The sequence below is a fragment of the Staurois parvus genome, unplaced genomic scaffold, assembly GCF_062004578.1.
Source record: "Staurois parvus isolate SC_StPar_1 unplaced genomic scaffold, SC_StPar_1.0 ptg000422l, whole genome shotgun sequence".
NCBI lineage: Eukaryota > Metazoa > Chordata > Amphibia > Anura > Ranidae > Staurois > Staurois parvus.
Genome location: NW_028318218.1, coordinates 7,424,469 through 7,451,367, shown reverse-complemented (window position 1 = coordinate 7,451,367; position 26,899 = coordinate 7,424,469). Strand labels below are relative to the sequence as shown.

Here is a 26,899-nt window from a genome sequence, read left to right as displayed (position 1 = left end):
TTCACTATATGTGGTCTCCCCGGACCCTGCATTCACTATATCCGCTCTCGCCGGACCCTGCATTACTATATCTGGTCTCCCTGAACCCTGCATTAACTATATCTGGTCTCCTAGGACCCCGCATTCACTAAATCTGGTCTCCCCGGACCCTGCATTCACTATATCTGGTCTCCCTGAACCCTGCATTCACTATATCTGGTCTCCCCGGACCCTTCATTCACTATATCTGGTCTCCCCCGACCCTGCATTCACTATATCTGCTCTCCCCGGACCCTGCATTCACTATATCTGGTCTCCCCGGACCCTGCATTACTATATCTGGTCTCCTAGGACCCCGCATTCACTAAATCTGGTCTCCCCGGACCCTGCATTCACTATATCTGGTCTCCCCGAACCCTGCATTCACTATATCTGGTCTCCCCGGACCCTGCATTCACTATATCCGCTCTCCCCCAACCCTGCATTCACTATATCTGGTCTCCCAGGACCCTGCATTCACTATATCTGGTCTCCCCGGACCCTGCATTCACTATATCCGCTCTCCCCCAACCCTGCATTCACTATATCTGGTCTCCCAGGACCCTGCATTCACTATATCTGGTCTCCTAGGACCCTGCATTCACTATATCTGGTCTCCCACAGTACACACAACATGGAAATACAATTAACTGAAAAATAGGAAGAATCCTCCTGTGCTACCACTACACACTGATAGAAAGATCTAAGAAAGCAGCAAGCACCCAGCTATATACCGAAATAGAGAAAAATACAGAAGAAGGGGGGATGGTGCTGCGCTAACAAACACAGGGGAATCAAAATGACCTACAGATGGTGAATGTAGAAAAAACTTTTTTAGTTTGTTTAGCAAAAAATAAAAACCCCAGTGGTGATTAAATATAACCAAAAGAAAGCTCTATTTGTCTCAGAAAAAAGATAAAAATGTTTGGGTGCAGTGTTGCATGAGAGTGCAATTGTCATTCAAAGTGTGACAGCGCTGAAAGCTGAAAATTGGCCGGGGCGGGAAGGGGTTAAAAGAGCCCTGTAGGCAAGTGGATTAAAGTAGAACTAAGGCCCCATTCACACTTTGCGATCTGTAATCGTGGACGAAATTGGCAGAGTTCGCTGCAAAATGCTTGATGTACATTTGGTGCCATTCGTTCAAAATAGCACCCCAAACACAATGCGGCTTTGCCACAACTGTCACGTTCAATTGCAGCAAAACGTACCGTTACAAATGGTGTGAAGCTTGGAGCAAGAGCTTCTTTTGGGTAACAAATGTGCATAGGGCAACCCACTGAAGTCAACGCCCTATGTGCGATACATGGAATCACGTGGAAATTGCCCACACAAAATCACATAGGCTACGTGAAGTGTGATTGGGGCCTAAAGCTTGATTTTGTGAGAAAGAGATACAGTGTCATTGGTGAAAGGGAGACTTGGTGGTGTGACGCTGGACTTAACAGGCTCTCTAGATAATGTGTATCTTATGGAAAGTAGTCTGTAAGGATCTCCAGTAACAGATTGCAATAGAAGTAATGAAAATCAGCGCAAATACTGGACCAAAGTCCGAAAAGTCTAGTAGTATTTAGAAATAGTCCGGGTGACTTGGATAAGGGGGGTCCGTGTGGCACTTAAGGCAAGCTCCATGCAGTACTGTAGCAGACTCTGTGTAGTAAGGAGAGAAGAAGAAGCGCCTCTAAGTGCAGCAGACCACTTTAATATATAATAAAAAGTAGGAACACTCACATGGTAGTAGAGTAATCTGTCTCCCTCCTGAACCACGCTCCCTACCACTGAGACGCAGACGATACAGGCACAAGTGACAGCTGTTCCACATGGTGTTTCTACACCACAATACCCTACATGCTTTTATTACTCTACTACCATGTGAGTGTTCCTACTTTTAATTATATATTAAAGTGGTCTGCTGCACTTAGAGGCGCTTCTTCTTCTCTCCTATCTCCAGTGACAGAGACCAATGTGAATGGTTCCACTCTGCAAAGTGATGCATAAGATAAAGACACTATATCAATGTTGTATCCAAAAATGTAAATCTGAAAATATAAATGAAGACAATCCCTATTACCCCATATAGTATTCATATAACCAATGTATTAGATGGCCAACCCAAATAAAACTGATATTTCATGCTGGTACATGGTGCAAAGCTAAATTACCTAAAAATGATCTCTCAGGCAGCCCAATTGGTCAGATCTCTGCACTTCACATACCCAGGTCTACGCACCTGCTGTGGCCATCATGAGGCCATAAACTAAGGCATGTTCGATCCTAGTTAAAACTCACCTCCGTAATCCCAGAAGGTAGCTGTAACTATGCTTGGCCAAACATAAATTCTGCTCCAGTTATGCAAGGAAGTGTGTACGTGCGACTGGGTGGGGAATGCCTTGGATGCTTATGATTGGCTAAGCAGAGTGACAGGTTTCTGGTGGGATTGTTCAGGTGGACTAGGATCCAAACACGCCTGAGATCATCCCTAGAGAAGGGTCCTGCTCTCCTTGAATAAAGCAAAAATAGGAGCTGGAACACAGAATGGTAGATGGGAACATCCAGAACTCCCAGGTTAAAGGATAAGTTTAACTTTTGACAAAAAATAATAGGTGCACATTTTTTTGCAGATAAAAATATGTGCGTTTATCATTTTTGTTGCAGGAGCCTGTAAACATTGCACCAGCGATCAGCAGATCACCATGCAGGTCTCTTGTAGACCTGTCAGTATGTTTGATTGCCTGTATGGGATGTTCGGACAAACAGATATACTGACAGGAAGAATCAATGAACTATCACAGCACAATGAGAACTACAAACCGACAGCCGCTAAGGATGTCAGCACTTGTAGTTCAATCATACACAGAATTGATTGGGAGGGGGGGCATGTTACATCATAGCTTTTTACAAAATCCACAAGATTCAAATAAGCATCAGTCACTCGTAATACAGGCTTACCTCGGTTTACGAATTTAATTTGTTCTGCGGGACTTTTCGTATTGCGAAAAATTTGGAAACCGAAACGTGGTTTCCCATAGGAATGCACTGAAAACCAATTAATCTGTTCCAGAGGTCAGAAAAAAGTAAAAAAAAGTATTTTATCTGTTTAAAACTCTTTATAAACTGCACTTTAAAGGCATAAATACTGTACAGGGACATGATTAAAAATTAATTCGTAAATGCATTGAAAATCAATTTATCCATTCCGGAGGCCAGAAAAAAGTCAAAAAAGGTTTTATCTGTTCAAAACTCTTTATAAAGTGCACTTTAAAGGCATAAAGGGACATGATTAAAAAGAAATTTGTAAATGCATTAAAAACCAATTAATACGTTCCGGAGGTCAGAAAAAATATCAAAAAAAGTCTTATCTGTTCAAAACTCTTTATAAAGTGCACTTTAAAGGCATAGTACTGTACAGGGGCATGATTAAAAACAATTTGTAAGTGCATTGAAAACCAATTAATCCAGTCCGGAGGTCAGAAAAAAAGTAAAAAAAAGTCTTATCTGTTCAAAACTCTTCGTAAAGTGCACTTTAAAGGAATAATACTGTACAGGGACATGATTACAAAAAAATTGTAAATGCATTGAAAACCAAGTAATCCATTCGTATTGTGAAAAAAATTCATAAACTGAGGCATTATTTTCATTTGTAAACTGAAAATCACGTTAACCGAGGAGTTCGTAAACCGAGGTATGCTTGTACTTAATTTTCATTCAAAAGCTACAGATCATGTGTAGCCAGCTGCTGGGCTACAGCAATATGGAGAAGGAGACATTGCCCTTTATTCTCTCCCTCTACTGAGATACTGACGTTATGCTGTACCATCCTCCTCTGGCCAGCAGGAGGAGAGCTAAAGCCATGAAAGCCCATAGACTTCTATGTAGAGTCCTGAGAATCATGGGAGTTGTAGTTTGAGATGGCAGCCGTATGATGGCTACACTATATTGGTTACAATACAGATCCCAGTATGCACTGTGAAGTAGGAGGAATGGAGAGATGATTTTTAATAAATTGTCTGGGAAAGTTCTTCCTCTTGGCACCAAAGTAGCTGGAGAGATAGGGCACATCTGTGTGAATATTTGCCTGCCAGAGGGAGACTATACCAGTGGAGATGAGAACCTGAGTGTGGTAGTGAGTGTGACGGAACGCAGCGCCCGACCCCAGCCCTTCTCACCAACTCGTGACCAAAGGACCAGCCGATCTCACACCACGCTGTCACTTGCCTAACAATGCCACTCTCAGCTGTGCCCTGCACAAAGATTTTCCAGCTCGTGGGACTACAGTCTATGTGCCAACAGCCTGAGAGCGATTGTTACTGGGTCAGGTTAATTACGCAATTAACCCTTCACACTGCCACCACCACTGTCACCGCAGCCGGATAAATTCAGAGGATTATTACATACAGTAGCACTCTTCAAGAGACAGGGATTCTTTAGTTTGCATTAAAAGCTTTAGAGACAGTTTCAACACTTTTCAAAATAGGATTTATTACTAAAAAGGTCAAAATGGTGCAATTAAAATATTTACAGAAAAAGATGTAACAAAGATATAAAGAGAACAATAAAACAAGAAAGAAAGAAAAGAAAGGAGTTCAGAAGGCAGAATACTTGCAAAAGTCCTTGGTTTGAGCAGAGTCCAATTGTCTGAACAAAAAGATTGCCTTGGCTCTCAAGTCTCTTAGATGGTTCCTAATTGATGTTAAACGAGAGCTGTCTTTCTCCAGGCTGTCAGTCTTTTTCTATTATATCAAAGGGGTGTCTCCTGAGAACAAATGACCAATCATCCAGTTTTGGGATGTGTGTTAGGCAGTAACCAAGGTTATGACCAAATCCCTTACAATTTCATAGTAAGGTCAATAACCTTCAATAGGTACAGGTAGCATCCTAGCAACTGGCAGATTAATATTTAGAATTATATTCCAAACGCAAAGATACCAAACATAGCGTATCCTTGTCACCCAGGATAAAAGAGACTGCTTCTTCTCTCTTGTAGGTACTAATATAGTGATGTAAGGGCTTGTGTGATTCATATCAAAATGATCTATCCAAATATATACTTCATATTAATGTGCCCAGTTCCTGCTGAAGTTTATGAATTGTATGAAAAATGACTCATATGGAATGTACGTTTTATGGCACGCTCTAGCCCTAATGGCCTAACAAGTCATGACTGACTGAGTTATTGTTTTACAATCGGGCAGAGGAAAGTGGTTTTTCAAAGAAGACCCCTGGAACCAGACTAATTAGTGGTTTACAGCCCTGGAGTTTATCTATCTGTGTTTTATTTAGGATAAGAGATCCTCTTGACCTCCGTTCAACTTATAGCTATGCATTCCATTGAAAAGGGAGGAGGGAGGACAGGAGAGAACATGGCTGAGACCTAACAAGATGGCTGTCATGTACAGCGTCCATGCCTCTATGGCGCACAATCGTCACAGTGAGGACACCCGGGGCAGAGCAGTACTGCCCACATCATAGCACCTGTACCACTTCCCATTATTGATCACAGGAGGCTTTCAGGGAGAGACCGAGGGGGCTTCCTTCTACAGCGAGAGGTCACGGCAGCATTCTGGGAAGTGGTGAGAGGTCTATTCACCCATTGCTGATACTGCTAGTAGGGACTGAGCCACTCAGAGCAGGACACCAAGTGTACCAAGCCATACTGCACCCTATACCGCACTTACTTCAAACCTAGACTGCAGCTATACCAACCCTATAGAACATTATACCGCACCCCATCTGAACTACATCTACCTTGCACTTGTGCAGAACACTATACCACACCTATACTGTACTTATACTGCATTCAGTTTTACTGGGGCAGCACAGTGGCTAAATGGTTAGCACTTCTGCCTCGCAGTACTAGGGCCGTTGGTTCGAATCCCAGCCACGGCACCACCTGCCTGGAGTTTGCATGTTCTCCCTGTGCCTGCGTGGGTTTCCTCTGGGTACTCCGGTTTCCTCCCACACTCCAAAGACATGCTGGTAGGTTAATTGGATCCTGTCTAAATTGGCCTTAATATGTGTATGTATGAATGTGAGTTAGGGACCTTAGATTGTACACCCCTTGAGGGTTAGGGACTGATGTGAATGTACAATATATATGTGTAAAGTGCTGCATAAATTGACGGCGCTATATAAGTACCTGAAATAAATAAATAATAATTAAGTGCACCAACACTCTTAATGGACTTCAATGATAGCCAGGCAGAAGAACATCTCAAAGGACTTCCTCTCCCATAATAATTCATCTGCAAGCTCCTTTGTTCCTCTGTCTCCTCAGCTACCATTTCCCTTTTCTTTAGGACAGTGCATACCCAGTTGGTCTAGGACTAACATCTTCTCCATAAATGCACTTTGGCAGTATAGTTCCCACACTCAGTAGATTAAACCTTACTATTAATCCTGATCTGGGCACCAAATCTCATTTTATGCCTAGTCCTTACTCTAAATCACTCTGTATGCTAAATTGTGTTATTGCCATTGTTAATCCATTGTATGCTTGCCTAGCTACCAAGCATATTGAGTGACAAAATGTTAGGTTTGCCTTTTACTATCTGGTTTGGTGTGTGTTTTGCTTGATATAGCTACACTACTGGGTACTAAGCATGACTCAGTGATTTCCTGTGTTGTTGCATGTTTGTACACTCAACCTGGTGTGTTAGGAGTGGCTGAGCTTCTTGAGAAAGTCGAGGCAAAGAACAGGGGACCCATCCTAATTAGCGGCTCCTACAGGGATATCGCTACAAAAGAACAACATAGTTCCAAATATCCAGTGCTGCTATGGATTTTGGAGGACCCCTGCTTTTTTTCCCTTGTTTTTGCATAGGGTTCCTTCTTAAAACTATTACCAGACCAGAAGGATTAGGTATAGGATTTGGGGGTACCCCATGCCAATTTTGTACACAATCCCTGCCCTTTTGTTCACATTCACCTGGCTGGCACATTTAGCAGTGGTAATCATATGGCTACTAAATGTTTCACTTTCTGCTGCAGGCAGCTGGAAAATAAGTGTGGACCGAATGGCAACTCATCCCTACCAATGTCCCAGCACATTAAAGAGTGAGAATTTTATCACTTGGAATATCTATTTTATGCCTCTCAAAACAAATCTAGTCGGTATATCTACCATTTACCTTCCTAATTAGGGATAAACATGTCTGCCTGGGTTCACTTGGAGTCGGGATCAGTGAAGTCAGCGGGAAATGCACAAAACCCAAACGTAGCACCAAACACCACTGAAGTCTATGTGAGGCAAAACTAGCTATTTTTCTGGCCATTCTAGCTAATAGGTAAGCTATTGTTCAATAAAGGCATGGAGAGTTGGACAGCTAGATGGCAGACATATACACTGCTTAAAAAAATTAAAGGAAGACTTTTTAATCAGAGTATAGCATCAAGTCAATGAAACTCCTGGGATATTGATCTGGTCAGTTAAGTAGCAGAGGGGGTTGTTAATCAGTTTCAGCTGCTTTGGTGTTAATGAAATTAACAACAGATGCACTAGATGGGCAGCAATGAGATGACCCCCAAAACAGGAATGGTTTTAAAGGTGGAGGCGACTGATATTTTTTCCCTACTCATCTTTTCTGACTGTTTTTCAGTCAGTGTTACTACTGGACCCTACAGAGGTTGCACAGGCAGTCCAACTTCTTCAGGATGGTACATCAATACGTGCCATTGCCAGAAGGTTTGCTGTGTCTCCTACACAGTCTCAAGAGCATGGAGGAGATTCCAGGAGACAGTTACTCTAGGAGAGCTGGACAGGGCCGTAGAAGGTCCTTAACCCATCAGACAGACTGGTATCTGCCAGAGCCCTACCAAATGACCTCCAGCAGGCCACTGGTGTGAATATCTCTGACCAAACAATCAGAAACAGACTTCATGAGGGTGGCCTGAGGGCCCAACATCCTCCAGTGGGCCCTGTGCTCACTGCCCGACACAATAGAGCTCAATTAGCATTTGCCATTGAACAACAGAATTGGCAGGTCCACCACTGGTGCCCTGTGCTTTTCACAGATGAGAGCAGGTTCATCCTGAGCACATGTGACAGACGTGAAAAGTTCTGGAGAAGCCATGGAGAATGTTATGCTGCCTGTAACATCGTTCAGCATGACCGTTTTGGTGGTGGGTCAGTGATGGTCTGGGGAGGCATATCCATGGAGGGACGCACAGACCTCTACAGAATAGACAATGGCACCCTTACTGCCATTAGGTATCGGGATGAAATCCCTGGGCCCATTGTCAGAACCTACGCAGTGGGTCCTGGGTTCCTCCTGGTGCACGACAATGCCCGGCCTCATGTGACGAGAGTATGCAGGCAGTTCCTGGATGATGAAGGATTTGATACCACTGAATGGCCTTCACGATTGCCTGACTTAAATCCAATAGAACACCTCTGGGATATCATGTTTCGGTCCATCCGACACCGCCAGGTTGCACCTCAGACTGTCCAGGATCTCAGTGATGCCCTGGTCCAGATCTGGGAGGAAATACACCCGGACACCATCCGTTGTCTCATTGGGAGCGTGACCCAATGTTGTCAGGCATGCATACAAACATGTGGGGGCCATACAAACTACTGAGTACCATTTTGAGTTGCTGCAATGAAATTTCAGCAAAATGGACTAGCCTGCTGCATCATTTTTTCACTTTGACTTTCAGGTTGGCTTTGAATTCAGTCCTCTGTAGGGTGATAATTTTTATTTCCATCAAACGATGGGGCATCCTTATGTTCCTAACCCAGTCCATATCAGTATAGATATCCAGCATGATATTTTTCCCCATTGAGATTTGATGTGTTTTCAAAGTGTTCCTTTATTTGTTTTGAATAGTGTAGGAATCATGGAGAGAGGGTCTTTTCATGCGGCTTAAGGAATATGTCAACCCGACATTTCATATTTCTGATATGTGCCTGCCTGCCTTGTAATTGCATGAAAAAGTATCCTGTTCTCTTTGTATTGCTTCCTTTGTGTGAAATTCCTGCTGTTCCTGCCAGTTCCTCTGCTTTTCTATTAAAACTGACCAGGGGCGGACTGACAACTCATGGGGCCCCCGGGCAATAGGGATCATGGGACCCCTGTGTCCTTGCCCAAACTCTAAAAAGCCTATGAAAAAGGTACCAGGGGCATTTCATGGGGCCCCCTACTGACCCTGGGCCCCCGGGCAGTGCCCGAGTTTCCAAATGGTCAGTCCGCCCCTGAAACTGACTACACTAGGCTTAGCAGAGCACAGTGTGGTCAGTTCTCTTGCTGTGCTGGGAAATGAGCCTGCTCTCCTTCAATATAAAAATCAAACAAAACAGGGCACACTAGCCTAGTCTATTTTCCCACAATATCTAATAAGAAATAATCATCATAAATTTTTCTCACAAACATATAGATTAAAATCACTAATCGAGCTACTCATCCATAGCCCTATAGTCTTAAATGGTCTCTTAGTGTGCTCTCCTCCAATTATCAGACTTGTCCTAACACACCTTCCCCTGCATAGCCATTCACTGGGAAAATCAGTGCCCTGCTGTTTCTCCTCCCCAGCTGTCTGTTTTCAGCTACATAAGGAGCTTAGCACATAAGTGATCACTTATAAAACGGGGAAAAAACAATATTTATAATGTTATTTATATGTATATACAAATGTTTTGCCTTTCATTTCTATGTTAAACTGAATGGGTTGTTTTACAAGGTGAGGGTTTACACATACTTTCAATGGCATTGAAAATACACAAATGCTTTAAATAACATGCTTGGGGGTATCTTAAAGCTACATTATTATAATACAGGATTCATATAGTGCCAACTGTTTGAGATAAAGGCAGACAGCACAGTTACAATACAATAAAATACAAGAAGGTTAAGAGAGCACTGCTCATAAGAGCTTACAATCTAACAGGACGTGGCAAGTGGTACAAAAGGTAATAACTGTGAGGGATCAGTTGATAAAAGAGTTACAAGTTCAGTTCAGTTGTTAGGTGGATGTAGGATAGGCTTTTCTGGAGAGATGACTTTAAGGGGTTGCCTAAAGAGTAGGAGATAACCAGACAGATTAGGGTAGAGAGTTCCAGAGAATGGGAGAGGGTCTGCAGAAGTCCTGGAGATGATCATGGGTGGAGACAAGAGAGCTAGAGTGCAGCAGGTCTTGGGAGGAGAGGGATGGTTTGGTTGATACTTTGTTGCGAAACAATGGCATGTATATCTTTAAAGTGAAAGTATACATTTAAAAGAAATTAGGAAACAATGTTGAGTTGCTTGTATCCTCCTATGCCTTTCTTCCCACTGCACTGAAATCTCAAGCAGTATTATCAGCCTTGGCTTTATTGCTCTTGTGAACTACAGACCACCTCCTCCATACATTGTGGAGGAGAGGGGGGGGGTGTTATGTAGCCCTGACATAGCTCCTGTCTTAGTGTTGTCACTCTAAAAAGAATGTAAGACCAGGTTCACACCTCTGTGTGTTGCGTTTTTGTTTTTGAGCATGCGTTTTTGATGTGTTTTGATGAGGGTTTTTTTGCCAATAGTTAAGTATTGACTTTGATGTGAGTTTGGATGGGTGCGACACTGAAGCGACTTTGGATGGGTGCGACACTGATGCGACTTTGGATGGGTGCGACACTGATGCAACTTTGATGGGTGCGACTTTGGATGGGTGAGACTTTGACTCAATGTGGATACGACTTTGGATGGGTGCGACTTTGACTCAATGTGGATACGACTTTGGATGGGTGCGACTTGGTGTGACTTGGATGCAGCTTTTGATGCTACCTGAGTGCAAAGTTGCATCAAAGTCACACTACATGAACTGAACTCTATATTTTTCTATTCTCAAAAAGAAAGATCGTAAGGCTAGGTTCACACCTCTATGTGTTATGATGGCGCGTTTTTCTTCATTTTTGAATACACGTTTTTGATAAGTTTTGCGGGTTTTTTTGCCAGTAGTTACGTATTGACGGGTGGAACTTAGATGCAACTTTGATGTGACTTTGGATGGGTATGACTTTGATGAGACTTGGATGCGACTTTGGATAGGTGTGACATGGAAGCGACTTTGACGCTACATGAGTGCTATAGAATGTAAAGTTGCACGAGACTCCCATCAAAGTTGCATTACATGAACAGAACTGTGCGACTTAGATGCAACTTTGATGTGACTTTGGATGGGTATGACTTTGATGAAACTTGGATGCGACTTTGGATAGGTGCGTCATGGAAGAGACTTTGACGCTACATGAGTGCTATAGAATGTAAAGTTGCACGAGACTCCCATCAAAGTTGCATTACATGAACAGAACTGTGCGACTTAGATGCAACTTTGATGTGACTTTGGATTGGTGTGACTTTTATGAGACTTGGATGCAACTTTGGATGGGTGCGACATGGTGCGGCTTTGATGCTACATGAGTGCTATAGGGTGTAAAGTCACATCAGAGTCCTATCAAACTTACATTACATGACCAGAACTGTCATGCTTTCCTATTAGCAAAAAAGTTGCATCAAAGTCACACCCATCCAAAGTCACATCAAAGTTGCATCTAAGTTGCACAGTTCTGTTCATGTAATGTGACTTTGATGAGATTCTGATGCAACTTTACACCCTATAGCACTCATGTAGCATCAAAATCACATCAAAGTCAGTACTTTCCTATTACAAAAAAACCCCCAGCAAAACACATCAAAAATGCACTACATGAGTTTCTGCTGCATGTCCATTGAAATCTATTGAACCAAAAAACTCACCGTGTTGCATTTAAAAAAGTCTGAAAAACGCATAGATGTGAATGTGTCCTATAAGAAACCATGTTAACCCTGGTTCACATCTGTGCGGGCTGTGATTTGCGCGGGCATGAGAGCCCATTCATTTGGATGGACTCCCGTGCTCCGGGACGTGCAGGGAAGAAGTCCCTAAACTACTATGGAAATTGCAGCCCGCACGGGAACTGAGGTTCCCAGTACGGTTGCGATATCCAGTGATTTCATGGCACCCGCCTGCGGGTCCCACAGTCCTCTGTGTGGGTTGTGCGGCTGCAGGTATTTGAGCGGGTCCTGAATTCCTCTGTGTGGGCGGTGCAGCTGCAGGCATTTGTGCGGGTCCCGCATTCCTCTGTGTGGGTGGTGCAGCTGCAGGCATTTGTGCGGGTCCTGCATTCCTCTGTGTGGGCGGTGCGGCTGCAGGCATTTGTGCGGGTCCCTCATTCCTCTGTGTGGGTGGTGCAGCTGCAGGGATTTGTGCGCGTCCCTCATTCCTCTGTGTGGGTGGTGCAGATGCAGGCATTTGTGCGGGTCCCTCATTCCTCTGTGTGAGCGGTGCAGCTGCAGGTATTTGTGCGGGTCCCTCATTCCTCTGTGTGAGCGGTGCAGCTGCAGGTATTTGTGCGGGTCCCTCATTCCTCTGTGTGGGTGGTGCAGCTGCAGGCATTTGTGCGGGTCCCGCATTCCTCTGTGTGGGCGGTGCAGCTGCAGGCATTTGTGCGGGTCCCTCATTCCTCTGTGTGGGTGGTGCAGCTGCAGGCATTTGTGCGGGTCCTGCATTCCTCTGTGTGGGCGGTGCGGCTGCAGGCATTTGTGCGGGTCCCTCATTCCTCTGTGTGGGTGGTGCAGCTGCAGGCATTTGTGCGCGTCCCTCATTCCTCTGTGTGGGTGGTGCAGATGCAGGCATTTGTGCGGGTCCCTCATTCCTCTGTGTGAGCGGTGCAGCTGCAGGCATTTGTGCGGGTCCCTCATTCCTCTGTGTGAGCGGTGCAGCTGCAGGCATTTGTGCGGGTCCCTCATTCCTCTGTGTGAGCGGTGCAGCTGCAGGCATTTGTGCGGGTCCCTCATTCCTCTGTGTGGGCGGTGCAGATGCAGACATTTGTGCGGGTCCCTCATTCCTCTGTGTGGGTGGTGCAGATGCAGGTATTTGTGCAGGTCCCGCATTCTTCTGTGTGGGTGTTGCAGCTGCAGGTTTATGTGCGGGTCCCGCATCCCTCTGTGTGGGTGGTGCAGCTGTAGGTATATGTGCGGGTCCCTCATTCCTCTGTGTGGGTGTTGCAGCTGCAGGTTTATGTGCGGGTCCCGCATCCCTCTGTGTGAGTGGTGCAGCTGTAGGTATATGTGCGGGTCCCGCATTCCTCTGTGTGGGTGGTGCAGCTGCAGGTATATGTGCGGGTCCCTCATTCCTATGTGTGGGTGGTGCAGCTGCAGGTTTATGTGCGGGTCCCGCATCCCTCTGTGTGGGTGGTGCAGCTGCAGGTATATGTGCAGGTCCCGCATTCCTCTGTGTGGGTGGTGCAGCTGCAGGTATATGTGCAGGTCACGCATTCCTCTGTGTGGGTGGTGCAGCTGCAGGTATATGTGCGGGCCCCGCAGCGGCACCACTCGCACAGATATGAACTAGGGGTTAAATGGACTATAGTGGATTTCAGCAAAATACACTAAAACCCTGCATTGGTGTGACCCAGGCTGTACTGTCAGGATCACTAGATAAATATTAGTCCTCACACACACGGGACATTTTGATAACGCTGGTAACATTAGCTGTGTAAAGTCACATTAAAAATGTGAGTTTTTAAGCGTTTTTGCAATAGCGTTTAGCCATATTTTCCTGCGTTTTTATGCGTTGGCGTATTTTTACCTAAAAAAATAAATTTTTTTGGTCATAAAAACATCCAAAAACACTGGTTTGCGGCGTTTTACTGTGTAAAGCGTTTTTAAGCGATGCAGCGTTTTTACAGCTAAAAAAACTCCTCTAGAAACCCTCTAGTTCTGGAGGTTTTTTTCCAGCCAAAAAACACTGATTACAGTTTGTGTGCATGGACACATAGGATAACATGCCGGGGATGGACACATAGGATAACATGCCGGGGATGGACACATAGGATAACATGCCGGGGATGGACACATAGGATAACATGCCGGGGATGGACACATAGGATAACATGCCGGGGATGGACACATAGGATAACATGCCGGGGATGGACACATAGGATAACATGCCAAGGATGGACACGCAGGATAACATGCCGGGGATGGACACATAGGATAACATGCCAGGGATGGACACATAGGATAACATGCCGGGGATGGACACATAGGATAACATGCCGGGGATGGACACATAGGATAACATGCCAAGGATGGACACGCAGGATAACATGCCGGGGATGGACACGCAGGATAACGTGCCGGGGATGGACACGCAGGATAACGTGCCGGGGATGGACACGCAGGATAACGTGCCGGGGATGGACACGCAGGATAACGTGCCGGGGATGGACACGCAGGATAACGTGCCGGGGATGGACACGCAGGATAACACGTCGGGGATGGACACGTAGGATAACACGCCGGGGATGGACACGGAGGATAACACGCCGGGGATGGACACGGAGGATAACACGCCGGGGATGGACACGGAGGATAACACGCCGGGGATGGACACGGAGGATAACACGCCGGGGATGGACACGGAGGATAACACGCCGGGGATGGACACATAGGATAACACGCCGGAGATGGACACATAGGATAACACGCCGGGGATGGACACATAGGATAACATGCGGGGGATGGACACGTACAATAACATGCCGAGGATGGACACGTAGGATAACATGCCGGGGATGGACACGCAGGATAACATGCCAAGGATGGACACGTACAATAACATGCCGAGGATGGACACGTACAATAACATGCCGGGGATGGACACGTAGGATAACATGCCGGGGATGGGCACGCAGGATAACATGCCAAGGATGGACACGTACAATAACATGCCGAGGATGGACACGTACAATAACATGCCGAGGATGGACACGTAGGATAACATGCCGGGGATGGACACGCAGGATAACATGCCGAGGATGGACACGTAGGATAACATGCCGGGGATGGACACGCAGGATAACATGCCAAGGATGGACACGTACAATAACATGCCGAGGATGGACACGTAGGATAACATGCTGAGGATGGACACGTAGGATAACATGCCGGGGATGGACACGCAGGATAACATGCCAAGGATGGACACGTACGATAACATGCTGGGGATGGACACGTAGGATAACATGCTGGGGATGGACACATAGGATAACATGCCGGGGATGGACACGCAGGATAACATGCCAAGGATGGACACGTAGGATAACATGCCGGGGATGGACACGCAGGATAACATGCCAAGGATGGACACGTACGATAACATGCTGGGGATGGACACGTAGGATAACATGCCGGGGATGGACACATAGGATAACATGCCGGGGATGGACATACAGGATAACATGCTGGGGATGGACACGTAGGATAACATGCCGGGGATGGACACATAGGATAACATGCCGGGGATGGACACGCAGGATAACATGCCGGGGATGGACACGCAGGATAACACGCCGGGGATGGACACGCAGGATAACACGCCGGGGATGGACACATAGGATAACACGCCGGGGATGGACACGCAGGATAACATGCCGGGGATGGACACGCAGGATAACACACTGGGGATGGACACGCAGGATAACATGCCGGGGATGGACACGCAGGATAACATGCCAAGGATGGACACGCAGGATAACACACTGGGGATGGACACGCAGGATAACATGCCGGGGATGGACACGCAGGATAACATGCCGGGGATGGACACGCAGGATAACATGCCAAGGATGGACACGCAGGATAACACACTGGGGATGGACACGCAGGATAACATGCCAAGGATGGACACGTAGGATAACATGCCGGGGATGGACACGCAGGATAACATGCAGGGGATGGACACGCAGGATAACATGCCAAGGATGGACACGTAGGATAACATGCCGGGGATGGACACGCAGGATAACATGCCGGGGATGGACACGCAGGATAACATGCCGGGGATGGACACGCAGGATAACATGCCAAGGATGGACACGCAGGATAACACACTGGGGATGGACACGCAGGATAACATGCCAAGGATGGACACGTAGGATAACATGCCGGGGATGGACACGCAGGATAACATGCAGGGGATGGACACGCAGGATAACATGCCAAGGATGGACACGTAGGATAACATGCCGGGGATGGACACGCAGGATAACATGCAGGGGATGGACACATAAGATAACATGCTGGGGGATTTACTGGCTGTAGAAAAAACTGTCAAAAGCCAAAACCAGCCGCTGTAAAGCGTCCCGTGTGTATGAGGACTAATGAGAACGGAGTCCAAGCGGCACATTTAAGGACTGGTCAGCGGATGCAATTTTGGTTTCTTGGGTCTCGATGGGCTTTAGCCTCCTGCCACAGTTTCTCAGACAAAGGGCTTCTTCCAAGTCCCACTAAAGTGTGTCATGCTGGTGACAGGGGCGAGCACGTGATGATGTGAGCGCAGGAGAACTGCAGCAGTATCAGCCTCAGCCCTGGGAAGGAAGGAGAGAGAAAGGCAGACGGAGACACAAGTGCATCTGCTTTGAAATGACAGAGGGAAAGCGAGGCAGCAGCCACACGCACACACCATCCAGCCCAGCCGCCTGCGGTGCCTGTATGCAGAAACAATAGGAAAGCAAGGGGGGTGTTAAGAGGCAGATCCAAGCAAGAACTGTCACAGCACGGGGCTGCTATATAAATGCGGAGCTGGACATTGGCTTAGTAGCTCAGCATGCCCACCGCCGCTTGTTGCCTGACCTAACACAAGCTTTGCCTCCAGCTCATGGTGTTTGACCAAGCTTCAGCATGTCCAGGAGGAAGATCTCGTCCGAATCGTTCAGCTCGCTGGGATCTGACTATCTTGAGACCAGCCCGGAGGAAGAGCCAGAATGCCCCTTGGCTCGGATGTGCTGGAATGGGAGCAAAAGCCCCACGGGGTCGCAGGAGCAGCAGCCAGCCCCGGTGGTCGGCCCCAGGAGGGCGACCAGGAGGAGAAGGGTGAACCTGGACTCCTTGGGGGAGAGCATAAGGAAGCTTACTTCTCCCACGGTAAATAAGAGGGACCTGCATGCCACTTCTCCTCGGGGCAGGGTGGGGGGATCTGGGCAGGAGGAGGTGTTCCTTGGCACCTGGTACCCTAAGTAGGTTCCTTTGCAAGGGGCCAGGGTGAAGGATGGCCGGTCCTCCAATGAGTAGCATTTGCAGTAGATGAGTGACACTTGGCTGGCCTGTCATTAGACATATGCTGATCATTAGTGCCACAGCATCCGGGGGGCATGTGCCAGGCTGAGGGTACGACCAGCTAGAAGCAGATAGGAGTGATAAGTACCTGTTTGTGTGATGGAGTTGACTATACACGCACACGTCTACTATACACGCATGTATGCCTGTAATCCCATTATTCCTTATACCAAGTATACAGGAGCAAGGCTATACACTCCTAGAATGATGCTGGCAGCAGAGGAACCATCCTTCATTGCCATAGTAACGCTCGCCTGTATATAGGACCCAGGGAGTAAGTGTAAGATCGCAAGAAATTTGTTCCAACATTTTTGAGCTTTTTTTCTTAAAAGGCAATCGGTCTCTTATTATTATTATTATACAGGATTTATATAGCGCCAGCAGTTTGCTCAGCACTTTACAATATAACGGGAGACAATACAGCAACAATACAAGAGGGTTAGGAGGGCCTGATCCTGGGAGCTTACAATCTAAGAGATAATTCTATTGATTTGTATAGCAGCGAACCTCAGCACGGCGAGGATAGTACACACATATCTACACAAGCAGCAGAAATACAGATGCTACTTAACAAGCCGTACTCTGCGTTACATAATTCCCAATGTTATGACATTTCCGTACATAGAGACTGTACATGATCAAACTGGGGAATGCAATGCAATTCCATTAAGCTGTCTCCGGATGACAGCGGCTGCTGATCTGGTATTACAGGAGCCATGGCTCATAGCTGTACCCAGGCAGCCTATAGAAGACGGAGAAAAATAGACAAGTTGTGGGTGTGTGGGTTGCAATCAAAAGGTTGGCAGAATACGTAAAGAGCGGGGATGACACTGACAGACCCCCTTTTGTCTTCCCAGAGCGAGGAAATGATGAGAGATAAAGGGGTGGATAATGAAGGAAGAGATCCTGGTTCATTATAGACTAGCAGTAGTTTGAAAGCTGCAGCGTATATTTAATGTCGCAAACTCAACTCCTCATGCCAATTAAATCACAGCTAATGGCACAGTGACCTAGAAAGCTGAGATGGATAATCGTTTAGGGCCACAAGTGACATCCCAACCTAGTAAATGGTTAAAGGACCAAGACACCAAAGAGCTATCTAAAACAAATATCTGGAAGGATGCACCCGCCTTTATAAAGTGTAAGGATATTAGGATTCACCTTGGAGTTCAATATACAGGCTGGAGACTGCAGGCAGTGTGTGTAAAGGGCGATGAACTCTGTGGGGAGATCAAAGTATCTAAAGCTTGGCCATACACTGCTCAAATATCACCCAATCCCTGCTGGCTTGTCTGAAATTTGAGCAGCGTATGCCCCTGCCGACAGCGCTCTGTTCAACAAATGTCAATTGTTTGACTTTGGTCAAAGGAGCCTCTCGGAAAATTGTCAGCTGAACAGTCGCTACATCCAACAGAACGCAGTCACTGCATCCAACAGAAAGCAGTGGCTGCATCCATCAGAAAGCAGTCGCTGCATCCAACAGAAAGCAGTCACTGCATCCAACAGAAAGCAGTCGCTGCATCCAACGGAAAGCAGTCGCTGCATCCAACGGAAAGCAGTCGCTTCATCCAACGGAAAGCAGTCGCTTCATCCAACGGAAAGCAGTCGCTTCATCCAACGGAAAGCAGTCGCTGTATCCAACGGAAAGCAGTCGCTGTATCCAGCGGAAAGCAGTCGCTGTATCCAGCGGAAAGCAGTCGCTGTATCTAGCGGAAAGAAGTCGCTGCATCCAACGGAAAGCAGTCGCTGCTTTCAACGGAAAGCAGTCGCTGCATCCAACGGAAAGCAGTCGCTGCATCCAACAGAAAGCAGTCGCTGCATCCAACGGAAAGCAGTCGCTGCATCCAACGGAAAGCAGTCGCTGTATCCAGCGGAAAGCAGTCACTGCATCCAACGGAAAGCAGTCGCTGTATGCAACGGAAAGCAGTTGCTGTATCCAGCGGAAAGCAGTCGCTGTATCCAGCGGAAACCAGTCGCTGTATCCAGCGGAAACCAGTCGCTGTATCCAGCAGAAAGCAGTCGCTGTATCCAACGGAAATCAGTCGCTGTTTGGATATCCTGACAGACATCGCCAGTAGCGGTCATAATACGATAGATCAGCACGGGAATTCCGTTATCTGTACTGTTTAGAAATCTATATACATATGGGCAGCCAGAGGCGTAACAGGAACCTTCAGGGCCCCGGTGTAAGAAACCATGAAGGGCCACCTTGACCTGAGCCCCTTCCCATTGATCACAGGCTTATTTACTCATATCACAGGGCCCTTTATTACAGTCCCACAGCGGGACCCTTTCACATGTTCTGCAGTGGGCCCCCTTCCTGCCCTTACATTAGAGTCCCCACTTACATCAGAGTTCCCAGCATCCACAGAGCCCTCTTTACATCAGAGGTCCCCTTTACAGTACATCAGAGTTCTTCTTTATAGTGCAAGGGGGAGCTCTGCTGACCTTAACATAGCGGGGAACTCTGTGGACTCTGATGTAAGGGGAAATGCTGCAGACTCTGGTGTAAAGGGGAACTTTGATGTAAGAGGTTCTCTTGTCACCAGAGCTCCCGCTTACATCAGAGTTTGCAGAGTTCCTCCTTACCTTGGAGTCCTCAAAGTTTACCCTTGCACTGTAAGGGTGAACTCTGCTGACTCTGATGGAAGGAGAGATGCTGGGAACTTTGATGTGGGGGGGGCACTGGTGACCAGAGAATCTCTTGCATCATAGTTACCCTTTAGACCAGAGGCTGCAGAGTGAATACACTAAGGTAAAGGGCTTCACTGATATAAGAGGGGAGTGGGAACACTGATATAAGGGGGAACCTTTATATGTGTCCCCCACGTACATCAGTGACCCCCCACAGAGTGACTGACTGACTGCCCCACAGACACAGTGTGGCCTGGAGCTGGTAATCACTGACCTCTTAAAAGCACCCCCACACATCAGCACCTACGGCACATTTTATTGCATGCCAAACCACATGGTGCCGCAGCACCATGAGGCTTGGTGTGGTGCAATTTAAAAAGAAAAGGGTTAAAATTAAAATGAACGGTCTGCCCTACCAGTGTAGTATGCATGCAAATGTGCATTATTGACCTCAGCCCCCCTCTATTAATGACCTCAACCCCCCCACTATTAATGTCCTCCGCTCCCCCATTAATGTCCTCCGCCCCCCCTCCAATAACATCCACAGCACCACCATTAATGTCCTCAGTACCCCCATTGATGTCCTCAGCTCCCACATTAAAGTCCTCAGCACCCTCCATAAATTACCTCAGCCCCCCTCCATTAATGTCCTCAGCCCCCCCTCCAATAACATCCACAGCACCACCATTAATGTCCTCAGTACCCCCATTGATGTCCTCAGCTCCCACATTAAAGTCCTCAGCACCCTCCATAAATGACCTCAGCCCCCCCTCCATTAATGTCCTCAGCCCCCCCTCCAATAACATCCACAGCACCACCATTAATGTCCTCAGTACCCCCATTGATGTCCTCAGCTCCCACATTAAAGTCCTCAGCCCCCTCCATTAATGACCTCAGCCCCCCCCCTCCATTAATGTCCTCAGCACCCCTATTAATGTCCTCAGCCCCTCTCCATTAATGCCCTCAGCCCCCCCCCAATAAATGTCCTCAATACCCGCTCCATTAATGACCTCAGCCCCCCTCCATTAATGTCCTCAGCCCCCCTCCATTAATATCATCAGCCACCCACTTTCCAATGAATTTCCTCAGCCCCCTGAATAATGGATGTCCTCAGCCCCCGCCCCCCCCCCCCCCCCCCCCCCCCATTAATATCCTCAGCCTCCCTTCCCCAATGAATGACCTCAGCTCCCCCCTTAATATCCTTATCCCCTTTCTATTAATGACCTCAGCCCCCTCCTCTCCATTAATATCAGCCCTCTCCTTCAATAATTGTACTCAGCCCCCCCCCCCCGTCCAATAAAGATCGCAGCTCCCCCACTGGGCAGTACATGCTGCAAGCTGGCTATTGGTTGCTAGGACCACCCTGCATGCTAAAAGCCAATCACATGCTTGTTAACACAAGAAGGCTCTGTACACAACAGAAGGCTCTGAGAGACAGGACCATTAGCAGGACCACAGTCTGCCAATATGTGTGGCATAAAATCGTAATATGACAGGGAAGCCATCCGGGCCCCATGGAACAGGGGCGGGATCGCAAGCACGATCCCTGAGACCCCCGACGCTACACCAGTGTGGCCAGCTTTAATCATATATTGCAGCAGACACACCATTTCTCATAACACACCAATTTTTCTACTAACACAAATTGACTGTGACAGAGAGCAACAAAAAGTTCTGATAGCTAGAATTTAAGCCAAGATCAACTTAAGTCAATAGGTGGGGCTGGACAAGCCAGTAAATGGGGGTTAGGACAAACCAGTAAGTAGGATTAGGACAAGTCAGTACGTGAGGTTAGAACAGATAAGTGGGGTTAGGACAAGTCAGTAAATAGGGTTAGGACAAGTCAAAAGGGGGGTTAGAACAAATAAGTGGGGTTTGGACAAGTTAGTAAATGGTGCTAGGACATGTCGATAAGTAGGGTTAGGAAAAGTCAGTACGTGGGGTTAGGACAAGTCAGTATGTGGGATTAGGACAAGTCAGTACGTGGGGTTAGGACAAGTCAGTATGTGGGGTTAGGACAAGTCAGTATGTGGGGTTAGGACAAGTCAGTATGTGGGGTAAGGACAAGTCAGTACGTGGGAGTAGGACAAGTCAATAATAGGGTTAGAACAAGTCAGTAAGTGGGGTTAGGACAAGTCAATATGTAGGGTTAGGATAAGTCAGTACGTGGGGATAGGGCAAGTCATTAAGTGGGGTTAGGACAAGTCAGTACGTGGGGTAAGGACAAGTCAGTACGTGGGGTAAGGACAAGTCAGTACGTGGGAGTAGGACAAGTCAGTATGTGGGGTAAGGATAAGTCAGTACATGGGGTAAAGACAAGTCAGTATGTGGCAGTTGGACAAGTCAGTACGTGGGAGTGGGGTTTGGATAAGTCAGTAAATGGGGTTAAGACAAATCAATAAGTAAGGTTGGAACAAGTCAGTATGTGGGGTTAGAACAGATAAGTGGGGTTAGGACAAGTGAGTAAATGGGATAAGGACAAGTCAGTAAATTGAGTTTGGACACAAACGGCGGACACACCATTTCTCATAATACACCAACTTTCATATGAACACAGACTGACTATGACAGAGAGCAACAAAAAGTTCTGATAGCTAAAATTTAAGCCAAGATCAACTCAAGTCAGTAAGTGGGGTTAGGACAAGTCAGTAACTAGGGTTAGAACAAGCCAATAGGTGGGGTTAGGACAAGTCAGTAAGTGGGGTTAGGACAAGTCAGTATGTGGGGTAAGGACAGGTCAGTAAGTGGGGTAAGGACATGTCAGTAACTAGGGCAAGGACAGGTCAGTAAATAGGGTTAGGACAAGTCAGTAAGTGGGGTTAGGAAAGGTCAATAGGTAGGGTTAGGACTAGTTAATAAGTGGGGTAAGGACAAGTCAGTAAGTGGGGTAAGGACAGGTCAGTAACTAAGGTTAGGACAGGCCAGTAAGCGGGGTTAGGACAAGCCAGTAAGTGGGGTTAGGAAAGGTTAATAGGTAGGGTTAGGACAAGTTAGTATGTGGGGTTAGAACATATAAGTGGGGTTTTGAAAAGTCAGTAAGTAGGGTTAGAGCAAGTTAATAAGTAGAGTTAGGACAAGTCAGTAAGTAGAGCTAGGATAGGTTAGTAACTAGGGTTCGGACAAGTTAGTAAGTGGGGTTAGGGCTCTAGTTCACACCACTGCATTAAACAAAGAAGTACAGCGGCATTCATTTTTTGCACTTTAAACCATGTAAATGCATGTAAACACACTGGACACACAGAAATTCATCTTTCAAGTAAAAAAAAGGAAAAAGTGCAATGGAACACATAAAAAATGCACTACAGGCACATTAAAATGCATGTAAACGCATATGTGAAAGTACTCACTAAACGCAGGGATTGTGGTGTGATCTATCCCTTAATGTATTGCCACATAACACACGCACCGCTCTTCCTCCTTCTCGTATTCCATCTCACCATTTTCAAACCTGGAGGTCATTGGTGGGTGACTTCTTCCTTGCTGTGTGATGGCCCACCAATGCTGCCGCGCCTGATCTATGGGTCATACAAGATCTGGGGCAGGCTGTTATTGCTCAAAAACAAGTCTCGGTGAAATCAGAAAATACAAAACTAAAATGTAAGTTTAAGAATAAGTTGATTGCACAAATGACATTTAGGATGTCCATCGATGGACACGCAGAGCTCCATGCACCATGCATTTTTTGTGCTTAACGGGTAAAGGTCCGCTTTAAGGTTGTTTTTGGTAGCTTTAAGGGTCCAATAGGCTTTAAAATGCACAGGTGACAAGACTACGTACACTAATGTATCTACGTTTTTAAATATCTACATCATCGATCGATTGCTGATCGATTGATTACAGTACTTACTTATGTTATCCAATACAAATGTTGATGCTTATAGAACAAGCGATTTGAGGCTGCGTGGATAAGCATTTTCATCAGCTACTCTGCGGTAGCTACAAATCACAAAAAAAGTAAAAATGTAGCTGCTACAAACTTGCTCGTTTGAATGTGGCCCTTAGAAAGGACTAAAATCAGACTTCAGTTTCTGTTGTGAAATTTGAAGCAGGATAGTGCTACCCCCGCAGGAGCCTTAAGGAGGAGCCTGCACGCCATGACGTCACGCCGCTGGATCACGGAGGTCCGGCGGCCACCTTTGCCTACCAGCTGGTCAGTGTATTAGGCAGCTTTAGCTGCATGTATTCCTATACATACGGATACTGTCTGGATTTTAACCTTTGTACAAATAAAACTCTATATTAATTCTAAATTACTACACTATGGGCACCATCCTTTTTTGCTCTGCACCGAGCATTTAATTTCCCAGAAACCCAGGAGACCATCCCAGTGTCCAGAGGAGGGAGATCCACATCAGGCCATATTCCAGCTTATCCTAAAGGGGACCTCTGGCTGGCTTCTTACCACCCCAGACTCCAGAGGAGGGTCATCCATCCCAGGCTGTATTCCATCCTACCGTAAAGGGGACCTCTGGCTGATTACCACATATTAACATACTGCGCATTTAAAATGCGCATCTGGTGAGTGTGCATTTTTACTATACCCCGCACGTCACCGGAATATTTGATTGCATACTACTAGGATAACAAGATTCACCTTTATCCAGATTATTGATTATTGGAACTTTTATTTATCTTTAATTCCATTTGCTTGGACATTCATATTTATTCATTGCTTTGATAATCCACCATTATTTATGACATCATATTTTTCCGGTTAAATAGCACTTTATTTAGATATCACAAAGCACTTTATATATATTAGGTATTTATTCCGGATTATTAGCACCGTATTTCAATATCAACAAGCACTTTATATATCCTTGAGATGATAGTCATTTACGTGAATCCACTTTTAGAGCTGCACATATATGTATCTAAAAGTAGTGCATGCACTACTTTAGAAATCGCTGCGGCCCCGACCAAGTCAGAACCGCACCGATATGACCACTCTAATAGTGGACAATAGTGTGTGACTTGGCATACGATTTGCAAGTCGCATGGCATGCAAATGGCATTCCAAATCACACCCGATGTGACCGGGGTGTAATTGATCAAGATGAAGTTAGAAGCTGTTTACCTACCATGCACAGCTGCATCAGATTTTATACTCTCCAGTTTTAGTAAAACAACCCCAATGCATTTACCCATTATTTAGCACATTTAGCCTGCGTTCACACTGATGCGGTGTGGCCAGGGGCGGACTGACAACTCATGGGGCCCCCGGGCAATAGGAAATCATGGGGCCGCTGTGTCCGTGACCACACTCAAACCACACCTAAAAAAGCCTATGAAAGGTACCAGGGGCATCTCATGGGGCCCCCTACTGACCCCTAATGACTGCCTAAATGGTCAGTCTGCCCCTGAGTGCGGCATATCGCCTGTGATTTGCACAGGAACCACACCGCATTCCTGTGCAAGTCACATGCGAACTCTGTGTGATGCGATTTGAGCCATACATTTTGTATGGCTCAAAGCGCACCGCATCCGCACCAAAAAGTTGCAGGACCCTTTTTGTGGTCCTCACTAGAATCAGATTGCATGGGTATTCACTCCCATGCAATCCGATTCTGCACTTCGCTCCACGTTTTGCGAACCGATTTTAGGGTGTTGTTAACATGCACACCCGTAGCAGTTCGCATGAACGGGGTGCGATTGTGATGCGGTGCGGAATTGGCACAGAAACCGCTGTGAATTCCCCATCACATCAGTGTGAATCCAGGCTAAAGAAAAGAGGAGTTCCAGCCTGTCATTTTTGACAGTTCCCTTAAAAAAATTGCTCTGGCACTAATAGTTTGAGGCAGTGACGTGTAACAAGCATGCGGATCAGGACTCTGGGTCAGTGACTCAAAAAGTATCGAAGCCAGTGGACCAGAATAGCAGCCAGACAATTAGCATTTTTAGACAGAGGTCAATGATGGCATCCACCATACTTCTTTTATGACACCCCTCCCAGATGGCTGTCTTTCTGATTTTCCCACTCTGCCCACAAACATCATTCCACTCTATTACCTGCCTTCTCTATGTCATCACTCTTCTGCTGTCTTCTCTTATTAGTCCTTCTACCAAACACCAGCGAGCCCAACGCTGCATCTTTCTTTCTTTATATTTGAAGTGATGATTCATGCTGCAGTTATTTCACAATGCAGAAACACCGTAATTAAATAAAATGTATGTTAGAATATAACTGAGACTGAGTATGTCTTAGGGCTCCATTATACGCGCAGCAGCCCTTGCTGCCCCTCTGAACAGCAATCTGCAGTGCATTGCTTTTCAGAGACATTTGACAGGCAGTGTGAAGGTGATATATTGCCTCCACGCTGCCTGTTTTCACCCTGAAAATGCCAGTCCACAACACTGTAACTGCCTGCGTTGCAGCATGACCGCATTCAGATGGATGGGTCGCACTCTGCAGTGGTACCGTCTGCTGAATGCAACATGCCATTTCATTTTTGCCATAAAGCAAATCATCTTGGCCATGGTATGAGTACAGCCCAGGGGCGGACTGACAACTCATGGGGCATCATGAACAGCTCTCAGTGTCTGCATGCCCTAGTTTAAATTGCCTGCTTCCCATCCAGTAAACTAGTAGTAAACTAGTAGTAAACTCTCTTTAAAAAAAAAAAAAGCCCCCCCCCCCCCCCCCACTGACAGGGCTTCCATCCTTCCCCAGTCTTTTTTCCAGGCTCTCGTGTTTCGGCTGCTTGATTGGCCTGGCTTCAAATGGCGCCACAATTGCAGCGAAACACTCAAGTGTGCCGTCTATTCAGAGTGCAGTGTGCCGGTGATGTCACTGGCTACTACAAATGGGAATAGCTCCTAAATGGTGCACGCTTGGGAGTTATTCACTGTACCTACAGGTAAGCCTTACTATCCTCTTGCTGACCCGCCACAGTGACTTTGATGGGTTTCTGGGTTTCGGGCACGCATGCGCACACCTGCCTGTCTACTCTCACTGTGATTTGACACAGTGGGACTTCGTCAACAGATCCTGGCCAATAACACAAGGCCGGGACCCACTGATTGTCTGTGCCGAATCACAGTCTAGAGCAGCCTTTCTCAACCTTTTGAACACAGAGGAACCCTTGGAATAACTTTTTGGTCTCGGGGAACCCCTGCTAAAAATT

The 26,899-nt window shown here is 46.6% G+C and overlaps 1 protein-coding gene across 1 annotated transcript in view; it reads left to right on the top strand.

The window, feature by feature from the left end:
- The first annotated feature begins 16,337 nt into the window (after positions 1 to 16,337).
- The window catches only part of GUCY1A2 (guanylate cyclase 1 soluble subunit alpha 2), a 321,813-nt gene continuing 311,251 nt past the window's right edge, over positions 16,338 to 26,899 (top strand). The window contains exon 1 of the mRNA XM_089687296.1: positions 16,338 to 16,949. Coding sequence (XP_089543422.1) covers positions 16,707 to 16,949 — 243 coding nt within the window. The 5' untranslated portion in view covers positions 16,338 to 16,706. The remainder of the gene's footprint in view (positions 16,950 to 26,899) is intronic.